Here is a 27,106-nt window from a genome sequence, read left to right on the forward strand (position 1 = left end):
AATAAGCGCGAGTGTGAGGCCTTATGTAAGTCCACAATAACGAATCATTACAATAGAGAAGTGAGAACTATAAAGAGTCGAAGAGAGGAAAATGGTGATTCGATCCTTATGGAAATGATAATTGCGTGAGGGTTTATTATGAAAATTGGTTTTTCAACATGCTATCAAAAAAATACTAAATTGACATTTTACATAATTTAATCATATTCTTATAAATTAACATATTTATGGTACATCATGAAGATACAATACACTACATTATTTAAGTGATACAGTTATAGAAAATTACTACAAGTGTATTAAAACCGCTCCTCGTGAAATAAAAACCTAACATCTTGAAAGGGTAACATTGGACAAGATTTCATGATGATCACCGTCTTGTTCGCAATGCGCAAGTGTATATGGATACCGATGACTTCCTTGTTTTGATCATGTGAACAACATAGCTATCCAGGATCTGTATCTATCAATTTTTTTTTTCTTTCTGTTATATGCATTAATTTCTATTTTAGCTGACTAACAATTAAAAATAATAATTGTATCCGTACCCGTATCTAATCAGAGATGAATGTTTAATATCTATGCTCATACTAAATATATACAAATGAATATTTATGTGTATCCAAAATAACTTTGAAACCTTAAGGGACCGTTTCTCCTTTATTTGCCCTTTTTTTTTTTACCCTGATCACCTGATGAAGGGAAACATAACTAAAAGATATGCAATAAGCAAAAAGTTTAATAGCACTAACATGCAAAAGTCCTCCGAGTTAAAAACCACAGCAGTTTCTTTAAACAGCACACAGGAATCTAGACATTCTCCTCTCCCGCACATCTCATCAAGCCCCTAGTTTCTCTCACATCAAAGACTGGTATCTTCTCTCATCCCATTTTATCCCCCCAACATTCTATCACTCTCAACAAACGAATCATTCGTTTTGTACTTGCATTAGTTATAACTAAGAACCCACTTCTCTGTTTCCGTTGAAAATCTCATATTGTCCCCCTGTTTCGGCATTTTTAAATGTTGAAAATGGTACAGAAAAGATCTGAACTAGCATCAACAAAGAAGAACAAGAGGAAGCAAAAGATGCCCACTTCAATCCAAAGGCTTTATGAAACTTGCAAGGAGGTTTTTGGTGACCTCGAGGCAGGAACTGTGCCGGCCCCTGAGGACGTGAATCGTCTCAAAGCTGTTCTTGGTAACGAAATGATTGAGTTTTCATTTTTTTTTATAATGATTTTGGTTTGGATATGTCGATGGGTATTTGAATTGGAGTGTGTAAAATTCTTCTTCTTGTAGGGTAGTAGTTCTAGGAAAGTAGTAATTAAAATGTTAGAGATTATACTAGTTACTGCTTTATTAATTAGTTACTAATTAATGTGTGTCGTTCGTTGTATAGATTTTTCATTAGAAAATAATAATTATTCATCCTTGCCAGATTTACGGGTTAGTGCTATGATTGAAGAGTTTGTTGACTAGTTATATTTCACGCCATTGAATTTTTCCCAAGTTGTGAAGGAAAATAGTGTTGTATGCCCGTGAGTTACGGGTTAGTAAGTGTTTGGGATTTCGTAAGTGTTTGGCTTTTCTAAAGTGTTTGGTGTGCTTATACAAAGTAGGATATGTTGCAGCGGGGGGTTTCACATACACGAAAGATGTCTACACTAGAATGTAGAATAACAACACTGAATAAACATAGTGAACACAAAGAAAACAACATATAAGGATTTAACGTGGTTCAGTCAGTATGACCTACGTCCACGGGCGAGAACAACAGAGAACTTCACTAATCACAAAAGAGATTATTACAAAAGAGGAGATCACTATCCAGGGGCGGACCCATGTTAGTTCAAAGTGGTTCATATGAACCACCTCAAATTTCAGAAAACCCTATATATTATATATATCTCAGATACTAACAAGTAGAACTTACAACCTAGTGGATAAGCAGTAGCAGTTAAGGTTGTTTGTTTAAATGTAAGGTTCTGGGTTCGAATCCCAGATTTGGGTTTTATTGTTTATTTTTTGTTTTCATTGCTTATTTTCTTTAACTCAATTGGACATTTGGTTTTCGAATCCCGAATTTTGATTATTTTGTTTAATTCATTGCTTAGCTAAGGTTGTTTATTTTTGGATTTGGTTTTCATTCTTGGATAAAATTTTATTTTTCTCATAATCTTTTTTAAATTTACATGAATATTCATTGTATTAGTTAATTTTATGATTTTCTTTCATAATTTTTTCTCTCTATTAACTTTTTTCCTATTATTTTCTTGTCTTTTAAAATTTATTTAACTAAGAAAGTAATAGAAAACATTAAATACACATAACTTTGAAAATTCTTGCAACAAACATATCTATAGTTAAATACACATAACTTTGAAAATTCTTGCAACAAACATATCTATAGCTTTGCTAGTTCTCTCAGCTACAAACTTCGGCCTTGACCCTGTCTATATACTATTTCCAAAAAAAATTAATATGTATTTTGAACCACCGCTGCTAACTTTGTAGATCCGCCACTGTCACTATCTAACCAGAAAATCACACAAAGAAAGAGATTTCTCTTTCTATCTCTCTCTAATTCTTTTCTTTCTCTCCGTCTGTCTGTCTCTGAACTCTCTCCTACACCCCCTTTATAGTTTCCAAATAATAATAAAAATTTGAAAAAGTGGTTGTTGGAACAATAGTTGGGAGTAGGTGGCATAGTGATGTTAGGTAAATGGAAAAAATTTTAATGACACATGACAAATCTTCACATTGACTTTGAAAATAAAGATCTTCTCTTTACTCTTGTTGTCTCGCCAGAAGCTCCTTACGGGCTTAACCTTCACTTTGTTGAACTCCAAACAATTCGAGACAATGCTCGAACTTGCGCGAAGGTACGGGCTTCGTGATCATATCTGCTGGATTGTCTGCAATATAAATTTTCTCAATCTTGATGATGTTAACTTCTCTGATAAAATGATACATGATATCTATATGTTTGGTTTTTCATGATACATCTGATGTTTCGTCAAATGTATAACACTTTGGCTGTCACAAAATACCATAGTAACACATTGGTGTAAGCCGAGATCTTCAACCAAACCTCTCAACTAAATGGCTTCTTTCACTGTTTTTGTCACTGCCATATACTCTACCTCTGTGGTAGACAAAACAACTGTCAACTGTAGAGTCGCCTTCCAACTAATGACACTACTTGAAAGAGAGAATATATAACCTGTTAGGGATCGTCTCTTATCCAAATCGTCTGCATAATCTGAATCAGAATAGACAAGTATTATGCAATCTGAGTTTGTGTTCCTGCCAAAATACAAGCCAATATTAGCAGATCCTCTCAAATATCTAAGTATCTATTTTACAGCCTGCCAATAGACCTTTCCAAGCTTATCCATATTCCGACTCACAACACTGACTGCATGTGAAATATCTAGACGGGTGCAGACCATGGCATACATAATGCTTCTAACTATATTAGCATAAGGAACACAAGACATGTACTGCTCTTCCTCTTTAGTCAGAGGTGACAAATCCGCTAAAAGATGAAAATAAGCAGTAAACAGAGTCTTCACAGGCTTGGCATCAAGCATGCCAAATCTCTCCAACACCTTCTTGATGTATTTCTCCTGAGATAGGAATAAAATTTCTTCTTGCCTATTTTTTGTAGATCTCCATCCCCAAAATCTTCTTTGCGGCTCCCAAGTCCTTCATCTCAAACTCATGTTTGAGTTGAAATTTTAACTCGTTGATTTTTGATATATTTTTGGCTGCAATCAACATGTCATCAACATACAATAGCAAATATATAAAAGAATCATCATTGAGCTTTTTATGATAAACACAACTATCATATTTACTCCTAGATTAATCATGCTCAAACATGAAAGTATCAAATCTCAAATAGCATTGTCTCAGAGACTGTTTCAACCCATAAAGAGATTTCTTCAACCTGCACACATGATCTTTTTTTCCTTCAACAATGAACCTCTCTAGCTGATGCATAAAGATCTGCTCCTCAAGCTCACAATGTAGAAAATCCGTCTTCACATCAAGTTACTCAAGTTTCAAATTAAAATGAGCAACCATGGCAAGCAACACGCGGATTGATGTGTGTTTTACAACTGGAGAGAATACTTCATTAAAGTCCACACCTTCGGTCTGACTGTAGCCTTTAGCTACCAAGCGTGCCTTGTACCATACAGAATATGTATCCGGAACTCATTCTTTCTTCTTGAACACCCATTTACAGCCAACAATCTTCTGTCTCCTTGGGGGCTTCACTAACTCCCATGTCCGATTCTTGTGAAGAGACTCCATCTCTTCAGTCATCGCAACAATCCAATTTGTAGCCTTATTGTCACTAATAGCCTCCTTATAGGTAGAAGGCTCTGGAATTTTAATCGACTCTGCTATACTCAAAGCATAAATAAGCATGTCTGCATAACGTTGAGGAGGTCAGATCTGCCTTTTTGTTCTCCCTGTGGTAATATTATACTGTTGCTCTTGCGGTGTATTAATATCTAAAGTTAAACCTTCCACAGTATCAACTGGTTCAACATGAGCGCCCTCAAGCACTCTCTTTAAAGCTAAGCTCTCTAGCTCTACCTGCTTGCTGGACTCCTTTTCAATACCTATGATATCAATAACAAACTCCTTTCTCGGGTGAAGCATAGATTTCTCATCAAAAGTGACATCCCTACTAATAATAAATTTAGGTGACTTGAGATCAGAACACCACAATCTATATTCCTTCACCCCAGTAGTATATCCTAGAAAGATAGCTTTTTTGCTCTAAGTTCAAGCTTACCATCATTAACATAAAAATAAGCAGAGCAACCAAATACTTTTAAATGAGAGTAATTAGTAGGGGCACCAGACCATATCTCTTCTGCAGTCTTAAAATTAATTGTTGTAGAAGGAGTTCTGTTTATCAAATAGCAAGCTGTATTGATTGCCTCGGCCCAAAAGTCTTTTGACAACCCAACATTAGAGAGCATGCGCAAAACTCTCTCTAAAAGTATTTTGTTCATCCTTTCTGCAACTCTATTTTGCTGTAGTGTATGGCGAACTATACGATGACGCACAGTACCTTCATTCTAGCAGAACTGGTCGAACTCTAAGGAACAAATTTCCATCCCGTTGTTGGTTCGGAGGCGCTTCACTTTCTTTTCTATTTGCTTCTCAATCATAACTTTTCATTGCTTGAAGGTTGCAAACACATCACTCTTATGCTTCAAAGAATACACCCAAACTTTTCTGAAACAATCATCAATCAATGTTAGCAGAAAATGAGCTCCACCTTTCAATGGAACCTGAGAGGGGCCCCAAACATCTGAATGTATATAATCTAAAGTACCATTGGTTCTGTGGACACCGGTACTAAATGATACTTTATGGTGTTTGCCGAAACACAATGCTCACAAAAGTCTAGCTTACTAGTTTTCTGACCACAAAGCAGACATTGTTTGCTCAATACATCCAGTCCTCTCTCACTCATATCACTCATATGCTCTAACCGCATATGCCACAAACGTGTAGTGTCTGAATCTGAATCCTCTGAGGATGATACTGCTGTAGCACCTGTCACTGTACTACCTTCAAGGATATAGAGGGTATTTACCTTCTTTCCTTTCATCACAATAAGAGAGCCTTTACTAACTCTCAAAACTCCACCTTCAGCCGAAAATTTAAAACCAGTTGAGTCAAGGGTGCCTAAAGAAATGAGGTTTTTCTTTAACTCTGATATATGTCAGACATTGCTCAATGTTCTAACAATACCATCATGGGTTCTAATCTTAATTGATCTGATACCAACAGTCTTGTAAGGCATGTTATTTCCCAACAAGACATTCCCAATATTAATAGACTGATATGTGACAAACCAATCCATATGCGGACACATATAGTAGGAACAACCCGAAACCACTCATCTTGTGAATGAGTATTCATACTAAATGAAAGAACTTCATGTGAACTAGAATACTCTTTAGTTACAGTGGCAACTGAAGGTTTCACCTCCCCGGACTTCGACTGTGAATTATCCTTTGCTTTGAGCGCTGGACAATTAGGTTTTATATGCCCATACTTGTGACAGTAATAACCTTCAATATTTTTTCTTGGCCTGGACTTTGATCTAGACATATTTCTAGATTTTCCTCCACTACCAACACCCTTTTTAGGACGACCACGAGCGAACTAGCCTTCAGCTTGATTCTCTACTCCTACAACAGACACTTTCTACCTTAACTCTTTTGAATGTAAGGCTGATTTCACATCCTCCAAAGAAAATGTATCTCTACCGTATAACATGCTATTAACAAAATTCTCATAGGAAGGATGTAATGAACATAACAAAATAAGGACTTGATCGTCGATTTTAACATCAATATTCTTTAAATCCATAAGAATAGTGTTAAGTTTATCTAAGTGGTTTTTAATTTGCATACCTTCCTTCATGCGAAGGGTGAAGAGGCGTTGCTTCAAGTATAGCTTGTTCGTTAGAGGTTTTGTCATGTACAAACTCTCTAACTTGAGCCACAAGTTGGCGACGGTATCTTCATTTGTAACCTCTCGCAGGACCTCATTGGCAAAACAGAGTTGTATGGCACTATATATGCGTCTTCATCTCTAGCTCTTCTTTCTTATCATCGAGCATATATTCAGGCAACTTATCCTTTTCGGGCAAGACTTTGAACAGTCCTTGTTGTACTAAGAGAGCCCTTATTTTTACTCTTCACAAACTGAAGCTGTTTCTCCCATTGAATTTCTCCACTTTGTATTTTACAGAAGACATCTTGAAGTCCACTAGAACAATAACTGTAATATGAACATCAACTGTACTTTTGAACAGCAACCATATATATGAATAGTAACTGTACGTATGAATAGTAATCGTACTTTTGAATAATACAGTACTCGTGAATAGTATATAGTGCCTTTAAAGAGTAAATGATAATTTAACTTATTTTCTGATGTGGAGAATTCATTTTTAGTAGCAGCCACAGAACATACGATAAGCAAATACACGTACTCTAAGTAGGCTCTGATACTAGTTTGTTGCAGCAGGGGGGTTTCACATATACGAAAGATGGCTATACAATAGTGGAGAATAACAACACTGAATAAACACAGTGAACACAAAGAGAACAACACGCAAGGATTTAACGTGGTTCAGTCAGTATGGCCTACATCCACGGGCGAAAACAGTAGAGAATTTCACTAATCATAAAAGAGAAGATTATAAAAGAGGAGATCACTATCTAACCAGAAAATCACACAAAAAAAAGAGATTTCTCTTTCTATCTTTCTCTCTTCTCTCTCTCTCTCTCTAATTCTTTTCTTCCTCTCCGTCTGTTTGTCTCTAAACTCTCTCCCGCACCCCCCCTTTTATAGTTTTTAAATAATAATAAAAAATTGGAAAGTGGTTGTTGGAATAGTAATTGAGAGTAGGTGGCATAGTGATGTTAGGTAAATGGAGAAATTTTCAAAGACACATGACAGGATATATACGCGTACATTTGTGCGTGTATTATTGGCTCCATACTTAGTGGATCAGTAGCGCCTTGTTACATTTTACGGGTATGAAATATGTGGAACGTTATAGGGACCTGAAACAAATGGGACCGGGTATGTGACAACTTAAAAAAGTGCCTCTCCCCCATTAGTTTATTGAGATATGAGCTAATTTGGTAGTAGAGATTTGGGTAAGAAATGCATTTCTCATTTTTGGACGTGGCCCGAGAAGAAACACGCGTGCGAGTTTTCTAAAGGTTTGGTGTGCAATTTCTAGAGAGTAGGATGTGCGTGTGCATTATCGGTCCCATATCAATGGATAGATCGATAGCTTGACATTTCACTCTTTGTAGTTTGTATGCCATAACACGTGAAATATTACGGGGACTTGAAAATGGGACCAACCATGGGGCATAATAACTACTGTCTCAACCTATTCTTTGTGTTCTTTCTGATCTGGGCGGATATCAAAGATTAATATAGAGGAAATGTCACATGCCCCAGAAATAGGAACACATCCTCACATTTGATAGTACAAATTTTCGCAAAGAAAATGCATTTATCATTTGTGGACATTGCGAACCCTTGACCTCCCATGGAGTAATAGCCTCTTTTTATTGTTTTTTTTTTGATAAAATATAATAATTCTTAGAAGTATTATTACTTGAGTCATGTCTGAGTTGTCAACCATAGGTTTCCAACTTCCAAGTGTCATTACCAAGCAACTAATTATATATTTAACACTATGCTTGCTACACCCTATGCTTGATGTGCTACCATTAAATTCTATATCTACTTAACTTTTTTATTCTTTGAACTGTCATAATATCTTATTTCTTGTATGTCCTGAAACCAGACAATTATTTTTAATATTTTTTTAATGAAAATACCTTACTGGCATACATAAGTTTAAACTCTAGAGTACTAATCCTTTACTTTGGAACACAAACGGAGCTTCCTGATTAATCTGCTTACTGATTTTGATAAAAAATGGATCAAATATGCACACATGGAGTTATAAAGGTAAGTAATAAATCGTGCTTGTTTTTTCAGGGGCGATAACCTTATCTTTTTTTCATAGCAGAATATTTTTGTTACACTCTTGTTCTACTTTTCCAAAAGGATGGTTCTTTTTATGCAGATAACATGAATGCATCGGATGTTGGCCTAAATCCTACCCTTCCATATTTTTGGAAAATCGAGCTGGAAGGAAATCCTCCAATAACTTATTTGCGCATCTATGAGTGTGAAAAGTTCTCAGTATGATATTCTATCGAGACTTCCACTTCTTTTTATTAATTTTCAATTGACTTCAAATGTTTAAGAGTTTTTTCGAGATAAGTAACTTACATCCTTAATATTTTGAAATTAGTTCCTCGTGTCACTGAAATTGCTATTAGGCCCCTCAATGCTCATAAGTTGTTTGAAATTAATCCCTCCAACTGCTACTTCTATTCTTAATTAGAGGGAATATTTTGAAATAACTTATGAGAATCAGGGATCTAATAGCAATCTTGATTGATTTGAGTAGGGTTGTCCAAACGGGCCGGTCCGGCCTGGAAAACTGGGTCCAGGCCGGGCAAAACAGGGGCCTGGACTCAGGCCTGGGCCTGAGCGGGCCGAGCACCAGGTCGGCCTGATTTTTTTTAGTTTTTTTATTTCTTTAAATTTTCAAGAATACATAGCCAAAAATTAAACAAACTTTTGATAAAAACAATCATATTATTAATCACTTGTAATTACATAATTTACAAATACAAAAAATTATAAATTAAAATGAAACAAACTTTTGATAAAAACAATCATATTATTAATCACTTGTAATTACATAATTTACAAATACAAAAAATTATAAATTAAAATGATAAAAGGGTGTGTTTGGTAATCAAGATGTTTGTTTTTGTTGTGTTTTTTTAGAAAAACACCATGTCATGGTGTTTTTTTCAAACATGTTTTGAAAATACAAATTATAGTTATTATTTATAATAAACGGGCGGCGGGCGGTGCCGGCGCTAACCGACGGCTATGGGGGACGACATCCTCGCGCCGCGACCGAGACGGGCGGGCGGCGGGTGGCCGGCGATAGCGGACGGGCGTGAGTGGCAGGGCCACGCCCGCGGCGGCCGTGATGACAAGTGGTAGGCGGGCTGGGGCGCAATAGCGATGCGACCGGCGACGTACGGAGGAGCGGGCGAGCGGCGATGATTGGCGGCGCGGGCAGCCGGCTGACGGAGACGACGGCCGCGACGGGCGGGAGCTGCGACGGGTGACGCGCAGACGACGGGCGGCGGTTTAGATGAAAAAACGGAATTTCAAAACACATTTTTGGTGTTTTGAGTGTTTACTTTTTTGGATTTTGTAAAGAGTCAAGTTAAAAACGCCCCGGTTACCAAACGCATTTTATTAACGGCAAAAACAACACAGTTGCCAAACACTTCCTTTTTTATTAATAATTAGTTAACAGTCTACAATTATAAATTTATTTTGGAATTTATCGCATCATAATAGATGAATACATCCCAACTAGATTGACACCTACTCATCTATATCACTATCAATTGTAACTGTTTGCAAAATAATTTATCATAAATTTTTAGTTAAGAAATAAAAATTACAAATTGATGAATAATGTCTAATCTTTATATCTATCTGCTAGTCTTAACTCTTTAAATTTATCTTCAATATCAGTCATCTGATCGATGCATTGCGTTCTCTTCTTGTACCTCCACCAATCTTCTAGGCACATTACCGCATGTACGATATACGGATCTAACGATGTCCTATAACCGTCGATCAAACGCACTGTTGTGCTAAAGTCGGATTCCGAAACTATCGTGGAAACCTGCATTGTTTGTAAGTCACGAGCCATGATGGAAAATGTAGGATATGAAATTGTTCCATATACTTTTCACCATTATAAAATATCTAAACTATTATTTTGACATTTAACTAAATATGCAGTTAAATATTGATCAATTTCAGAAACCTCCACTGATGATCCAAGTCCAAATCTATCAGTTAGCTCAACTACCATTGATTCCCTATCAAAACTCACACTTTTGCCTCGACTTGAACTTGTAGAAGCAAAAACTATAAACTGATGTGTACTTACACCATATTTAGCTGCATATTCATCATATAATCTTTAAAAATAATTTCTAATATTATTATGATGAGTAAGAGCAGAAACAGTTTGACCATCATCAGTGTCTATTACCATGTTATCAAGTAATGAATGTAACAAACTTCGAATGCAAATATCCTTCAAACATGGATCAATAAGAACCCTCAAACCAAAAATAATAGGAATAGGTCTAAAATACTTATTAAATTTACTTTCCATTTGAAAAATCATATTTCCAAAATAATTATAACATACGATATTTATTAAATATTTTTTAATATTTAAAATTTGTAAAGCAGCTATACTAATGGTTGGATAATAACAACCAGATAATAATATAGTATCATCATAAAAAACTTGTAACATCTCTTTTGCACTATATATAACTGTCCATTCATTCTCAGTTTTTTCATACATACTACCAGAGCTAGAACTAGAAGTATAGAAAACAATAAAATAATTTATAATTTCTTTATATTATATTGCTACTTTAAAATTGCATAGGTATAATTCCATCTATGGTCAATATCTTTTTGGAATTAGTCTGGATTTTAAATTTTTTTCTTTTACAGAATTATTTCCATCTTTTAATTCTTTGTTAGAAGCATTATGAGCATAAGATGCTATCCTAACATTTTCTATCATGGATTTAATTTCACTAAATTCACTTTGAACAATTAAATTTAAAATATGGCACACACATCTAATATGAAAAATATCACCATGATATGGCAATAGCAGGGATGTTTTGATATAATCAACAGCTACATTATTGTGACTTGCATTATCTAGTTAAAGAGAAAATATTCTTTCTAAAATTTCTAATTTTATAAGTTCTTTAATTATTAAATTTGCTATATTAATACCAGCATGTAACTCTTCAAATGCAATAAAAAAATAACTCTTTTAAACATTACCAATTATCATTAATCATGTGTGTTGTGATACATAAATAACCAGTTTGTACTCTAGATATCCAAATATCAGAAGTTAAAGAAAATTTACAATTTAAACTTTGAAAATAAGAAATTATTTTTGCTTGTTCCTCCTGATAATATTTTAAAATATCACGTTAAAAAGTTTGACGAGATTTTTTTTTAAATCCGGGATAAAAACCATTTGTAAACATATATTCAAATTCATCATCTTTTACTAATTTAAAAGGAAGATTTTTAAGAATAATAAACCTGATAACATATTTCCTGGCTTCGATTGCGTCATAATTCCAACTACCGAGACTACCAGAAGATGATGATTGTGAGAGTAAAGATTGTCAGATATCATCTTGATGCGTCTTACATTTGTTGTGTTTATCTAAATGGTGTTTAAGGTGGTTAGTGCCGCTCTTATGATGAGCTTGGAAAATATAGCCGCACAACACACACTTAGCCTTTTGGGTGAGAAGCCTACCATGTTCATCCCTAGTGATTTCTATCTTCTCGAAAAAGTTGCACACATCGGAACTTGGCTTTTTAGAAGCTCTTGGTGCAGAATCGTCACCACCGGAGTTGTGATCAAACATCGATAGGAGTAGAAGGAGTAGCTGTAGCTCTTGTAGTTGGAGTATTAGCACTCATTTCAAGATCGGGAATTGAGTTTTGCCATTCATAATCAGAGGAGAAAGTCATTTGATTAGAGAATTAGAGAGCAAAAATGATTATTAGAGAGTATTAAAGAAAAGTAGATGAGTTTTGGATGAGAAAAACAAATGAAAACCCCCTCTATTTATAGAGGCAACCTCCTAGGTAAATGACCAAAACACCCTCAAATTTTGGCTGTTTTTGACCGTTTTTGGGGGTATTTCGGTAAAAAAAATAAAAAAGAGCCGTTTTTGACCGTTAGGACCGGCCCAGATCGGCCCGGTCCGACAACACAAACAATCACTTTAGTGACTGTTTTGGCCGGCCCGGCCTGACTTCTGACCTCGCCATCTCCTCTGGCCGGGACCGGTACAGGTGCGGGCATCAACGAAGCGGCCCGGGCCCCAAAACACGGTTAGGCCTGGCCCGGTCAGGTGGGCGTCGTGCACGGGCCCTGGGCCCAATTGGACAACCCTAGATTTGAGGGACAGATATCAAATAGCGGTTTTCAATATTAGTCCCTTAGATCTTTGATATTTTGACTAAATCCCTCAAATCATTGAAATTGATGTTTACATCCCCAAATTCTTAGGTTTGGAAATTAGTTTCTCAGATCATCGAAATTGCTATTAGCTTTCTAAATTAGTCTCTCAGATCATCGAAATTGTTATTTTCAAAGTAAACCCCACACTTTCTACCGTCTACTCTTGGATGGAGGGATTAATTTGAAACAACTTATGAGAATTGGGGAGCTAATAATAATTTTGGTGATTTGAGGGACTAATTCAAAATATGAAAGATTAACAGACTAATATAAAAAACTCCCAATGTTTAATGCTTCTAATTTAATCCTGCAACCATTCTTGCAGATTTGCATATTTTGTTTGCCTCCAAAAGGAGTCATACCGCTTCATAATCATCCTGGTATGACTGTGTTCAGCAAGCTTCTATTTGGTAACATGCACGTAAAGTCTTGCGACTGGGCTGATTCTCATCCGAGTTCTCAAGAATCTGTCAACACCTCTCATCGTAAGCCTCCATCTATAATTGTTCAAATATTCATCTTGTATGAATCATACTAGCTATAATTACAGTCTAAATATTACATTGGGTGAATATTCACAAAACCACCTGAATATTGAGCACAATAAAAAAAAGGGAAACACCTTTGAACTTGTTTCACCAAAATAATTAGGAAAAATTTTCCCTTATGTACCTTTCAATTTTAGGTTTTTTTTCTAATATTAGTCCCTTAAATCTTTAATATTCTGAATTTTTTAGGGAAAAAACAGAGCGAGAAGCTCTGTTCATGTATATATTAAACAAAAACAGAAAGAGAAATTTACAAACTTTACAAAAACAGAACCAAGTTAAAGTGATCTCTAAGAAGCCAAGAACAATAAGCTAAGTGGTGCATGAAGAAAATGAAAACTGCAGTCTACACCAGCTAACAAGAGGACTCTGCCTAAACCCCAGGAGCAAAGTTATCGCCTAAAACATCTTCACCCGTTGATTTAGCAATTTCATGCATACCAAGATCAATCGCTGCACGGTGCATTTTCTCAGATCTCCTGCTTCCAGAGGCTCCTGTCCATAGAAGGGAAAAGCGAGTCACATTAGAAGCAATATACTTTGCTAAGACCGAAGAGTTATTAAATACATGGTTGTTTCGATTGAGCCATATACACCAAAAAAACATGGAAGAATAACCTTCTAGATAGCTATGAGGCTGTTGTTGGAAAAGGAAATTATCCATATGGGTAATCAAATTTATCACCGATGGACCAAACTTCAGAGGCGAGGGGGGGAGGAGATGAAGAAGTGATCTTGGGTCTCCAGATCAAGATTATATAGAGGGCAGAGGGGGCTACCTGACCATCCCTTATGGAGCAAATTTTCTTTCATTTGAAGTTTGTTCTTGCTAAGGATCCAGAGAAAGATCTTGACCTTTAATGGAGTAGGAGACTTCCAGATGAAGTTGTAAAATTAGGATATTGTGCCTCCATTATTAAGGATAGAATAAAGAGACTTAACTGAGTAGATGTCAGCTGGATGATGAGGCCACCGAACCTGGTCGTGGCAATGTCTGTAAGGCTGGACATTTTCAATGAGGGCAAGAAGTTGAGCGATGTTGGATTTGTCCTCAGAAGTGATGCCTCTTCTAATAATTAGATGTCAATTCCAATGGAGATGATACTATGTGCCCTGAGAGATGGCAGAGCAGGCAGGAGAGAAAGCTAGAGAATGAGCCTTAGGGAAAAGGCTACTCAGGGAGTTGTCCCCAGCCCACTTATCAGATCAGAGCTTGCAAGTGGATTCATCCCCCAAAGACTACCTAGACATACTGAAGAAAGGGGAGTGGATAGCATGAAGATCATGAATGAACTTTGATGCATGACTCTTGGGGGGATTAGATACTAGATTAGAGATAGATGAAGAGTACAGAGAGAAAATAACTCTACTGATCATAGAGTCCTTATCGAATATCTTCCAGATCCACTTAGAGAGGAGATCCACTTAGAGAGGAGGGCCTGGTTAAATGAATGTAAATCAAGGATATCAAGGCCCCCTGAACTTTTGCTTTTGCAGACAATACCCCAGAGAACATTTCTTCTGATCTTGTCTATGGCCTTAATGAGACAAATAGGAAGCTTGAAAAAGGACATATAGTAAAGAGGAATGGATGAGAGGACATAGTTGATGAGGGTGAGTCTGCCACTTATGGAGAGAGATTTGTTTTTCCATAAAGCAAGCCTTTTATAGAAAGAATCAAGCAGTGATTGACATTCACGTCTAGTGAGAGAGCCTCTTTTGAGGGGAAGCCCTAGGTAAGAGAAAGGAAGGGATCTAACAGAGAAATTGAGGATATTTGCTAACTGCACACCTTTGTGGGGAATTTTCCCAAGGTAGAAGAGATTAGATTTAGAGTAGTTTACAGAGAGGCCAAAAAAATATCTGCAAAGATAAGGAGAATGGCTTTAAGAACTGACACATCTGAGGAAGCGGCTTTGCAAAAAAAAAAAAAAAAAGAGGGTGTCATCAGCAAATTGGAGGGTTCTAAGAGAATTTAGTTCACCCTTAAGATTAAGCTCAGAGAGATCCCCTGAGGAAGCACTGAATGAGATAATTTTACTAAGGACATCAACGATAAGCAAGAATAGCAAAGGAGAGAGGTGATCACCTTGATTGAGACCCCTGTGGCATGCGAAGGAATTTGTTGGAGATCCATTGACAAGGACTGAGGTCTTGGATGAGGACAGAACATGATGGATCTAGGAACACCATTTAACACTGAAGCCTCTATCAGCAAGGAGAGAGAGAAGAAAGTCTCAGTTGACACAATCAAAAGCTTTGAAGAAGTCCACTTTAAGAGCACACAATTCTTTTTTACCCGATGAGCTGTGGTTAATCATTTCATGGGCAAGGAGGAAGGAATCAAGGGCAGACTTGCCACTCTGGAATGTAGACTGGGAAGGGTCAATGAGAGAGGAGAGGAAAGGTTTGAGCCTATTTGCAAGGACTTTGGTGAAAATTTTGACCCATTTATTGATTAGAGAGATGTGTCTAAAGTCCTTGGAAGTGACTGCGCCATCCTTCTTTGGAATGAGACAAATGAATGAGAAGTTTATGTTATGAAGGAAGTGACTGTTTGAGTGAAGGGACTGAATGAAAGAGATAACTTCCTGTTGGATAGTGTCGTAAAAAGAATGGAAGAAGAGGAGGGGTAGTCCATTAGGACCCGAGGATTTATCTGGATGGAGGTCAAATACAACCTTTTTAATTTCCTCCGGAGTGAATAGGGAATCAAGAGAGGAGAGGTCTGGTTGGGAGCAGGATATAACATTTGCCAATCAACAAGCAATTTGGAGTTTCTAGGAGATGAGAAAAGGTTTGAGAAATAGTCTTGAAAGGCCTGTTTGATTTATGAATTAGAAGAAATGAGAGAATTATTTATTATGTGGTGGGGAATGAAGTTTTTCCTTCTTTGAAAGGATGCTTGTTTATGAAAGAAGGTAGTGTTGTTATCGTCTTCTTTGAGCCATTGAATCCTAGCTCTCTGACGCCATTTGGATTCATCTGCCCTAGCCAACAAGAACAAATTCTCCTTAAGGAGGGGTCTGTAATGAAGTTCAGAATCAAAGAGCACTCTGCTCCTCAAGAAGGTTTAGGAAGTTGATGGAGGAGATGGCATGGGCTTTCAACTTGTTAAGGGAGCCAAGGACAGATCTCTTCCACCATTTAATTCTTCTGCGAATCAGTTTGAGTTTCAGTTGGAAGGAATCTGGCAGGTGTAGGCGTCAAAAATTACCTATAGGCCTCCACGAACAGCTCGAAGCTAAAAGAAGACGATGAACATCACTATCCAAGTCACGGAAGCTTGATTGACATCGACGAACGCTTGAAGTGAATCGACGAACTACGTGAAGCAACGAAGTTTTTAGAATAATGAAGACACGAACTGATCGGGAGTCCCGCGTCGCTTACAAAAGACGAAACGACGCTCCTATCCCAGCTTAATCCACAATGACCTAATCAACAGAGCTTATAGAACTCCTCGTCGGCTTTCCAACGCACTTTGAATCACTCAAATCCGAGTTCGGACGAAGAAATTACGGCGGAAACGGACAAGTGTACGAAAAAGGGTCTCAGTCTGAGTTGAGAGTTGAGACACCCCGAGGTGTCTCTGTCTCGGCCCAAGCCGAGACACCCGAGGGTGTCTCCAGACCTAAAAATCGGCCGTTGTGCAGTTTCAACCACCCGAACTCCCCTGAGCCTATAAATACAACCTCTGGCCCTCATTTTTTTGGAGATCTGGAATTCTGGAGCGTTGGCGAAGCCCTGCCGGATTGAAGACTGAAGGTGCACGAATTTCAGAGAGGAGGAGGAGAGATCGGATCGAGTTCGTCGGCATAAAGAAGAGGAGCTCGTCAGATCTGCAGTTCCCTGGGTCCGTTCCTTAAGATTATCCCGTTGCGATAATCTTAAGAAGAGCAATTATCTCGCCATTGCCGAGATAAGTGCTACGGTTTCTTGATTCCTTCACGAATCAACGAAGCTCTGCCCGATTTTTCAGCAATCAGATCCGATCGACGGTGGTCCACGGATATCAACATCCCCGTCACAGGCCAAGATCCACGCAAGAAGCGGGCGATAAACACCCGTTGTGTTTGTTTAAAGAGAGTTGTATTTTTTTTATTTTTTTTCATTGTGTAAGAAAGTCTTATAAAAAGACTAATTTTACTTTGAATCTGTAATCGATAAACGTGTAATAGATTCAGCAATAAAGAAATTAATTTTTACCGCAAACAAGCTGGCGACCACAGTGGGAGCCAATAGCCTCGCTGCCGAGGCTGTCGTGTCGTAGCCAACGATCAAGATCCCTATCGACCAGCAGAAATTTAAAGAGTACATCTCCTCCTCCTCCTCCAGATCTGCTCCTCCTCATAAGCGCAAGAAGATCTCCTCCTCCCATAAGATCCATCGGTCTCCAGATCTGAAGACCCGAGAAGTCGATCTCCCCGTAGTCGATGCTACAGTTGCACCTTGCAACGATCCGCCGGCATCTGATGAGACCAGATCTGCAGATCTGAACTCCTTCGCGATAAAGGAGCCGACTGCTGAAGGTGCGCCAACTCTATCAAAGAGAGCACGTCAAAGGAAACGCTAACGCCTCGCGTGCCAATTCGCCAAGGCTTTGGATCAGGTGGATGGACTCCGTTACCAAGCAGATCTGGAGTTCAGAAAGCGCCAAGTGGCTAATCTATCGCCACGACCAGCATCGGGATCCTCCTCCCGACCTCCGATTAACGAATGAGTTCGTGTCAAACGAACCCACTCTACTCTCGAGGAGAGAATCCAGAAGCGCCGCGCCTTGCTTGCGCATGCCCGGATCCTTGTGCGAAAAGCACAGGAAATGCAAAAGGACGAGGCAGTTAAGAGATCACCGAGATCCAAACAAGTTTGGATGCCAAAAACCAATTCAGCGCCTAAGACAAAAGCAGGCGACGTTCTCTCCGGCCTTCGTCAAATCTAGATCTTGCTCCCGCACTTCCGGTGAAGCCCTATGACAGCGTGGGTCTCTCCAAATCTAGAATCCCATTGAAGGATCGTATTGGCTCTCTACCCCGAGGATCGAGGCAAAGCACCTATTAAGGAATGCTTGGGACCATTGAAGGAACCCCGAGTAAACATCCAGACTGGGGTAGTGTGACTCCTGCAGATGCCAACAAGGTAATGTTTCCTCAGAGGAAAACACGTCAGATAGACGAACGCATTATACCTGAGAATTCATGTAAACAGCCGATAGGTTGCTCTGACTGCAACGTCGATGAGTTGTACTATCGGGCTGGGGGTACGAATAAATTTCGAAAGAGAAGTACCCGGGAAGCGGACTCTCACTGTCCGTGTAACAAAATTATCAGGACAATATTATCAGTATGTAGCTGCCCCAAGATCACTCCACGGAGGGTCTCGATATTCGAGAGTATCTCCGCAGAAGCATTGAAACCCAAATCAAGGCGTTTTAGCAAGAGGCAATCAGCCAATCGAGATGACGAACTCCCAGCATTCACCATCAATATGGTCGATAAGGGGAAGTCTCTGATTACTTCTAACCTCGATTTCTCCCCAAGAAAGAGAGTCAATTCGGGGATAGCCCAACTAATGTCTCGGCTTCAATTAGAAGCCGTCGGGCCTGAACAATCCATAGTCATCGCCAACGTGACTGATAAGAGGAAATCTACCGGACCTTCTGATTCGGACCCCCTCATATCACATCGTTTAACTCGGCTACGTGCAGGGACTACTAGATGTAGAGATTATTTAAGGATGACCAGAGGACTATCCTCGGACGATGAAGCGTCAGACGCTTGCTCGGCAGTCGCTTCAGAAGCCACCGTATCCAGTCCCGGACAATCTCATGAGGTGTTTATGATCAACACCGAGGAAGTATCCAAAATGGTTAAGGATGCTTTAGCTAAGCAGAAAGAAGCATTCAAGATCGATGTAGAACTGGCTATGCAGGAGATGAGACAAATGCACGACCAACAAATCCGAGCTTTATCGAATCAGCTAGGTGAGTCCATTCGTCACAGCACTGCTAACCAAGCAGGTAGCGATTCAGATGTGGATGAACACAACGCTGGGGGTGGTTCCACTAAAAATAATGACGCTTGGGGTGGACCCACCAATGATGATAACACTGGGGGTGGCCATATTATTCCTCTCGAAAATTGTCCAAAACAGGATATAGATGAGGACGAAAAGATGAAGGATTTCGAGAGCAACATTAATGCTATAATGTCTGCTCAAGAGGTAAAGAAGACCGGCATTCCGTGTCCTTACCCGAAAGAGTGGGATTCGATCCCGTATCCGGTGAAGTTCAACCTGATCAACTTCACGCCGTTCGACGGGAAGGGCTCGCCCACTCAGCATCTAATCTATTTCAAGTCCCACTTGGGCACGATCTCCGGCAACGAGCCCTTGATGGTGCGGTCATTCGTTGGCACCCTTCGGGGGCCTACTTTTGATTGGTACCGCCGTCTCAAGTCCGGAAGCATCAACAGATGGGAGGACCTGGAGAGCATGTTCCTCGCTCATTTTTTTGATGATGACGTTGAAGTGTCGATCAGGACACTCTTCGATGAGAAACAAAAAGACGGAGAGTCGGTGGATACCTTCATCAAATGCTTCCGCAATCAGGCAATGAACTGCAAGGATCCCGTCACGGAGGAATTCGTCTTGCAGACCTGTCATAACAACTTGTCCATTAACATCTTGGACGTTATGGGAGTAGAGCCGCTCAATACTTGGAAAGAGTTGAAGGTGCGCGGAGAGCAGACCGAACGCTTCCTCAGAAGGAGGAAGGTCGAAAGAAACCAACCGATGGCTAACCCTCTGAATCCGAGTCTCATTTCCCATGATGAAGGGAAGGCACCTATAACAGTTATTGACGTTAATCAGACGTCGCAACAGCAACCCCGAAGACAGCAGAAGACTTCGGATCCGAGGCTCCAAAAAGAGTACTCATTCAAGGACGAAGACGTTCCAGCCATCTTCGAGACCCTTCTCGAAAATAACAAGATCAAGCTGCCACCCATCACGAATCAGGAGGAAGCTGACAATTCTGCGGATCCAAAGTACTGCGCGTATCACAGGAGGATCCTTCATCCCACCAAGGCTTGCTTTACTTTAAAGAATAACATCCAGACCTTGGTTGAAGCTGGCATCATAACGTTAGGATAAGCCAAACGAGAACGGCAATACTCCGAAGAGTATACGAGTATAAACTGCTTCTCAATCCTCCAATCGGTATATGAGGTTAAACTGCTCCCTGATACTCCAATAGGTATATGAGTCTAAATTGTTTTCCACACTTAACGGGAAGTTCCTAGAGAATTTTTACATGTAATATTCTTAAGGATAACCTGGTCATGTAACTCACTATGAAGTTAGACCCAGTTTCACGAAGGAAGCTGGGGGTGGATGATTCATGTAACGGGAAGTTCCCGGAAGAATTTTTACATGTAATTTTCTTAGGGATAACCCGATCATTACAAATAAAGTGATAAACACTAAACCCACCGTGATTTCCGAACACTCTTTTGCTGAGACAAGATTCGATCATTTCGTTGGATCAATCATCCCTTACAAAACTCTCATTGGTGTTTGACGACTCACAGTCTTTCACCACAAAATCCCCCACCGATTAGACTAATTGACGGTGAGACCACCAAAATTCCTTTCGATTGAATCCACTCAAACTTCTATGTGTTTGTGCAGTCAACATTCCCATTATTAAATTCCGGACATAATGCTTGAAATTTTGATCTGTCAATCTTTAACGAATTGTCAAACCCCTTCGTGTTAAGTCCTTATCACTTGATACTAAGAACCCCTACTGAGTGATTTGTACAAGTCAACACTCCTACTATGATTTGTACTCCTACTCCCACTGTTTACCTGGTCAAACCTTCTTACAGTTAGGACCACAACCAAAATCTCCTCTCGATTCCTCCAATGAACGAGAGATCCACAAATCGAGCGATCAAACCTTCCTACAGTTAGGATCGTCTCAAACATCCCACTTGGTCAAACCTTCCTACAGTTAGGGTTAAAACGAAAATTCTCTCTCGATTTCTCCAATGAACGAGAGGTCTATTTTCAAATCGAGTGATCAAACCTTCCTACAGTTAGGGTCATCTCAAACTCCCGCTTGGTCAAACCTTCCTACAGTTAGGACCAAAACCACAATTCACTCTCGATAAACGAGAAATTCATCTTTAGTTCGGTAATCAAACCATCCGACAGTCAGGGTTATCCGAATCTTTTCGATTCTCGGAGTGGAGATCACACTCTTAGTTTTATCTTTCTGGATTCTGGGGTGGAGATCCCACCTCGAGTCTCCTTTCCAACTGGAGATAGAATATAAAATTCTTCCTCTTCAGTGTTGGGAGATAGAATATAAAATTCTTCCTCTCCCATTTCGGGTTCGTCTTTGCCCCAAGAGAAGACACCACTTTTTTCAACTCCTAAAATCCGTGCCTCACAGGTACGGGGAATTTTATCCCGAATCCTGAGCAGGGATAAGTCAACACCTGACATGTGTTGCCGGTTTAGTCTTTCACTGATTGAAGAAGATACCAGAATTCTAGTCTGGGGAAATTTATCCCGAAGCCTAAGAAGGGATAAGTTAGCGCCTAACACGCATTGCTGGTTAGTCCTTAACCGTAAAAAGGACAAAAGTCCACATATTCAATATTATGGCAGGTTGTTATTAATAATGCCAAAATTCGTGCTTCACACGCACATGGAATTTTATCCCGAAGCCTAAGCAGGGATAAGCCAATGCCTAATACACGTTGCCGGTTTAGTCTTTTACCGATTAAAGAAGACATCAGAATCCGATTCTGGGGACTTTTATCCTGAATCCTAAGTAAGGATAAGTCAACGCCTAACACGCGTTGCCGGGTAGTCTATTCCCGTGACAAAGACAAAGTATACGTATTCAATATCGTAGCATCAAGTCTAAGGGAGTTCATTCCTTTAGCACAACGTCACATGTGGAACGGACTAAAAACAATCCGCATGTAAGCCCGATTCAAACGATAATCGGTAAGAGCACGTCAAATCTGTTGAGGGCTGAGGATTTGCCAAAAAATCCTAAGTCAACGTCTGATACACGTCGCTGTTTAGTCTTTTCACAGGAGAAAGACGAAGTCTACGTATTCAATATCATAGCACTAAAAGGGTTAACTCTTTTAGCTTAACGTCACATGCGGAACGGACTTAAACAATCCGCATGCTAGCCCGACTCAAACGGTAGTCGGTAAAGGCTCATCAAACCCGTTGATGACTGAGGATTTGGCAAAAATTCTATAAATACGAGTCATTGACGCATCAGCTCCGTTAGTTGGACTCGTGACTCGATTATCCAACAACATTAAGATAAGATCCACACATGCAGATGAATCAACTTTAACAGTTGGTTCTGCAGCCTCGATACTTATGACCACCATGCTCCAATACCTTAAGAGCTTAAACCGTGTCAACGTCAGACGATCTGTAACCCTAGGTCAACGCCGGTCAACGCGTTGTGACAAAGGTCAAACGCCGATCAACGCGTAACCCTAGGTCAACGTCGGTCAACGTGTTGTGACAAAAGTCAATGTACGTCGATCTAAACTATAAGGTCAACGCCGGTCAACGCATAACCCTAGGTTAACGCCAGTCAACGCGTTGCGATCTAAAACCCTAGGTCAACGCCGGTCAACGCATAACCCTAGGTCAACGCCAGTCAACGCGTTGCGATCCGAAACCCTAGGTCAACGCCGGTCAACGCGTAACCCTAGGTCAACGCCAATCAACTCGTTGCGATCCGAAACCCTAGGTCAACGTCGGTCAACGCGTTATGATAAAAAGTCAACGTACGACAATCTGAAACCCTAAGTCAGCACGATGCGACGGAGGTAGTCAGTTCTAAGTCAACTCAATGACACAAGTCAAACTCAACTCATTTGTTTTAGATTCAAGACTTCGACGACGGCCAGACGATAAATGCAGCGTTAGAAGAACTTCAGCTATTTGTCAAAACATCGAATAGACTGAAAATCAAAGGAGTCAAGAATCAAAGCTAACTACAGGTCTTTCACACCGACTGAAGGCTAGACCAATCACATCTAACATCTAAAGTATTCCAAACTTTTCTATAAAAGAAACGCGACTGAAACACTTTGGAGGGGGTATCTGTAAGCGTCAAAAATTACCTATAGGCCTCCACGAATAGCTCGAAGCTAAAAGAAGACGATGAACATCACTATCCAAGTCACGGAAGCTTGATTAACGTCGACGAACGCTTAAAGTGAATCGACGAACTACGTGAAGCAACGGAGTTTTCAGAATAACGAAGACACGAACTGATCGGGAGTCCCGTGTCGCTTACAAAAGACAAAACGACGCTCCTATTCCAGCTTAATCCACAATGACCTAATCAACAGAGCTTATAGAACTCCTCGTCGGCTTTTCAACGCACTTTGAATCACTCAAATCTGAGTTCGGACGAAGAAATTACGGCGGAAACGGACAAGTGTACGAAAAAAGGGTCTCAGTCTGAGTTGAGACACCCCGAGGTGTCTCGGCACAAGCGAGACACCCCATGGTGTCTCGTCTTGGGTGACACCCAAGGGTGTCTCGGCCTCGCTGAGATGCCCAGGGGTGTCTCGGCCTCGCTGAGACGCCCAGGGGTGTCTCCAGGCCTAAAAATCGGCCGTTGTGCAGTTTCAACCACCCGAACTCCCTTGAGCCTATAAATACAGCCTCAGGCCCTCATTTTTTTGGAGATCTGGAATTTTGGAGCATTGGCGAAGCCCTGCCGGATTGAAGACTGAAGGTGCACGAATTTCAGAGAGGAGGAGGAGAGATCGGATCGAGTTCGTCGGCATAAAAAAGAGGAGCTCGTCAGATCTGCAGTTCCCCGGGTCCGTTCCTTAAGATTATCCCGTTGCGATAATCTTAAGAAGAGCAATTATCTCGCAGTTGCCGAGATAAGCGCTACGGTTTCTTGATTCCTTCGCGAATCAACGAAGCTCTGCCCGATTTTTCAGCAATCAGATCTGATTGACGGTGGTCTACGGATATCAACATCCCCGTCACAGGCTAAGATCCCACGCAAGCAGTGGGCGATAAACACCCGTTGCGTTTGCTTGAAGAGAGTTGTATTTTTTTTATTTTTTTTCATTGTGTAAGAAAGTCTTATAAAAAGACTAATTTTACTTTGAATCTGTAATCGATAAACGTGTAATAGATTCAGCAATGAAGAAATCAAATTTCACCGCAAACAGCAGGACACTCTCGGTAGAGAATGAGTTCCAACAAGAGATGATGAAGGGGGAGAATGATGGGAATAGAAGCCAAGATTTTTCAAATCTGAAGATGGACGATAATTGAGGCCCACTCGTGCCAAGAACAATAGGACAATGGTCGGAACAGGAGGAAGGAAAGCTACTTGGATGAGGAGGGGAAACTGGGATTCGAAATCCGTGGATATGAAGAATCTGTCTAATCTGGCTAGAACTGGGACGGATCTTTGGTTTGACCACGTGAATTTCCTACCACTGAGCGGGATATCTAAGAGATTGAGGGAGTCAATGAGGTTTTTGAAAGAGGAGTCCCTCAAATCTTTAATATTCTCTCACATCATTGGAATTGCTATTAGGTCCCCCCGATTCTTATAAGTTGTTTCAAATTAATCTCTCAAGGCAAGAGTGACAGTTGCGAATTCAATGATCCGAGGAACTAATTTCAAAATACTAAAGACTTTAAGGGACCAATAGGGTAAAACCTTACTTTTATTGAGAGACTTTTCTGGGTCAGGGTCACAGATATTGGTAAGGGTAGTCTAGGCCTTTTACTAGTGTTAAAGTAATGCAGTTTATGACAATTTCCTATGGTTAAGAGGTTTTTATATGCTATTGAATGTTCGAAGGGGTTTTCTCTAATTTATAAAGTTGAGCCTGTTACTCTGAAAATTTCCCTATTATTTCTACTAGCGGAGCTCACAGTTGACTCATTGGGGCAGGTTTGGCCGAGGTAAAGACCGATAAACTCCTCACTGCACCCTGTGAGTCTTCGGTTCTTTATCCGAATGATGGAGGAAACATGCATTGTTTCACCGCGATGACGCCTTGTGCGGTTCTCGATGTGCTCGGTCCACCTTACTCTGATCCTGATGGAAGGCGCTGCACTTATTACGATGATTTGCCTTATGGTAATGCTTCTGTCTTTAGTTGCTTTAATTGGTTATATATAGCTTAAATGCATGTAAAATTAGCAAGAAATAAACTCTTCCTCTCCCATTTCATAATCCTCTTCAAGGATTTTTTTTTTTAGTTGGGTATCCACATATTAGATCCTCAAATATTCGCTAATTCCATGTTAATCCCTCAAAATCTTTGAAATTGCTGGTAAGTCCCTTAAATCCTAAGTGGTCCTGCAAATTTTGATATCTCAGCTCACAAAAAATAATACCGTAAGGTGTATTTTGGTACCAAATTGCAAGACCCCTTTAGGATTTGAGGGAGGCGTGAATTTCAAAGATCTGATGGACAAATATGGAATCATTGAAGATATGAGGGACTAATATCTAAAAGCAATCCTTTTTATTTTACTCCAGATTATTTCATAGGAAATTCGCAAAACTATGTTCAATTTTATGCCAAGGTTTCAAGTTTCTGAAATCATACAGTGTTTCGTGCTTTTCTGGAAAACAAGCATCAGAAGGTAAGAGCAAGAACAACTTTCTTTACTGAAGGAAAATGTTGGAGATAGACAGGAGAACTTATGGAATATAATGTAAAACCTTGATAATGGATTTTGTTCAAACTTCATCAAGAGAATTTTATGGATCTTTCATCTAACCCAGATATCTTTTCTCTGCTAATGAATGCACATTTATTTTAGCGTAAATTTCGGCAAGGCCCTCCTAAGTTCGGGTGTTTCTCAGAGAACCCCCTTCAACTTTCAGCATTTATCAAAATACGCCCCTCCCCTTAAAGCGTGAATCACAGTTTTCACTAGCAAAAATATCCCCTAAAAGGCGGGGTTTTCTGAAGTATTAGGCGGAAGTTAAATTCCTTTTTCGATTTTATATATATTAACTCCAATTTTTGTGCTACGTCAGTTGATACAAATGTGGCGCCCGGAGAAAATGTGAAGTACACTTGGCTGGAGGAGAGAGAGAAAGCCGAGGACTTCTTCGTCCTGGGGGCGAAATACAGAGGCCCAACAATCAAAGAGAACTGATAAATGCTAAGGTCTTCAGCAAACAACATCCTCAGCAGTTGTGTAAGTAAACAGCAAAGGAGCAGCAGGATAGGAGACGATCGAGGCTGAAGTGTTTTCTGGTTGTTTTTGAAGTTTAGTCTCAGCTGTGTTAGATGAGCGTAGTCCTAGTTTCTTTTTAAGTGCAATATGTTTTCAGCGACTGTTTGGTGCAAGTTCTCTATTTAATGGTTTAAATTAGGGCGCTGGGTTGCTCTTATTTCTTCTCTTGTTGTATTTGTTGCTGGCTTTATTCTACACGGGCTTCTCATTTTTGTCTATTTTCTGAGATGTCTGATTTGTGTTTATGTAAATTACATGTGGTCCTTTATTAAACCTGAGATTTCTGCGGCAGATATAAAGGCTCGAAACCTTCCACATTTAATCTGGAAGGTTTTTTATGATGTGGGTCAAGCCCAAATTGACTGCAACTCCAAACCGGCCTCAAGGGCTAGTATTGAATTGTGTGGTCTTCAGTAGTGAAGGCAAACATGAAGTGTTTTAATTATATAGAGTTCTTATGTTCATGACTACCGTTCTTCAGAGCTATTGTTTCACAATTGAACA

The 27,106-nt window shown here is 39.6% G+C and overlaps 1 protein-coding gene across 2 annotated transcripts; it reads left to right on the top strand.

Annotated features, from left to right (window-relative positions):
- LOC109843164 (plant cysteine oxidase 2-like) lies at nt 812–26,893 on the top strand. 2 transcript variants are annotated; one of them, XM_020412105.1, is made up of 6 exons: nt 812–872; nt 1,043–1,202; nt 8,661–8,779; nt 13,093–13,252; nt 25,299–25,487; nt 26,400–26,531. In XM_020412105.1, the coding sequence occupies exons 2-6, from the start codon at nt 1,091–1,093 to the stop codon at nt 26,519–26,521; spliced, it is 702 nt and encodes a 233-aa protein (XP_020267694.1). In that variant the 5' UTR covers nt 812–872; nt 1,043–1,090; the 3' UTR covers nt 26,522–26,531. The 2 variants fall into 2 exon arrangements, with proteins under 2 accessions (XP_020267694.1, XP_020267688.1); XM_020412099.1 differs by lacking the exon at nt 812–872 and having other exon boundaries at nt 883–1,202; nt 26,400–26,893.

The sequence above is a fragment of the Asparagus officinalis genome, chromosome 1 (assembly GCF_001876935.1).
Source record: "Asparagus officinalis chromosome 1, Aspof.V1, whole genome shotgun sequence".
Taxonomy (NCBI): Eukaryota; Viridiplantae; Streptophyta; class Magnoliopsida; order Asparagales; family Asparagaceae; genus Asparagus; species Asparagus officinalis.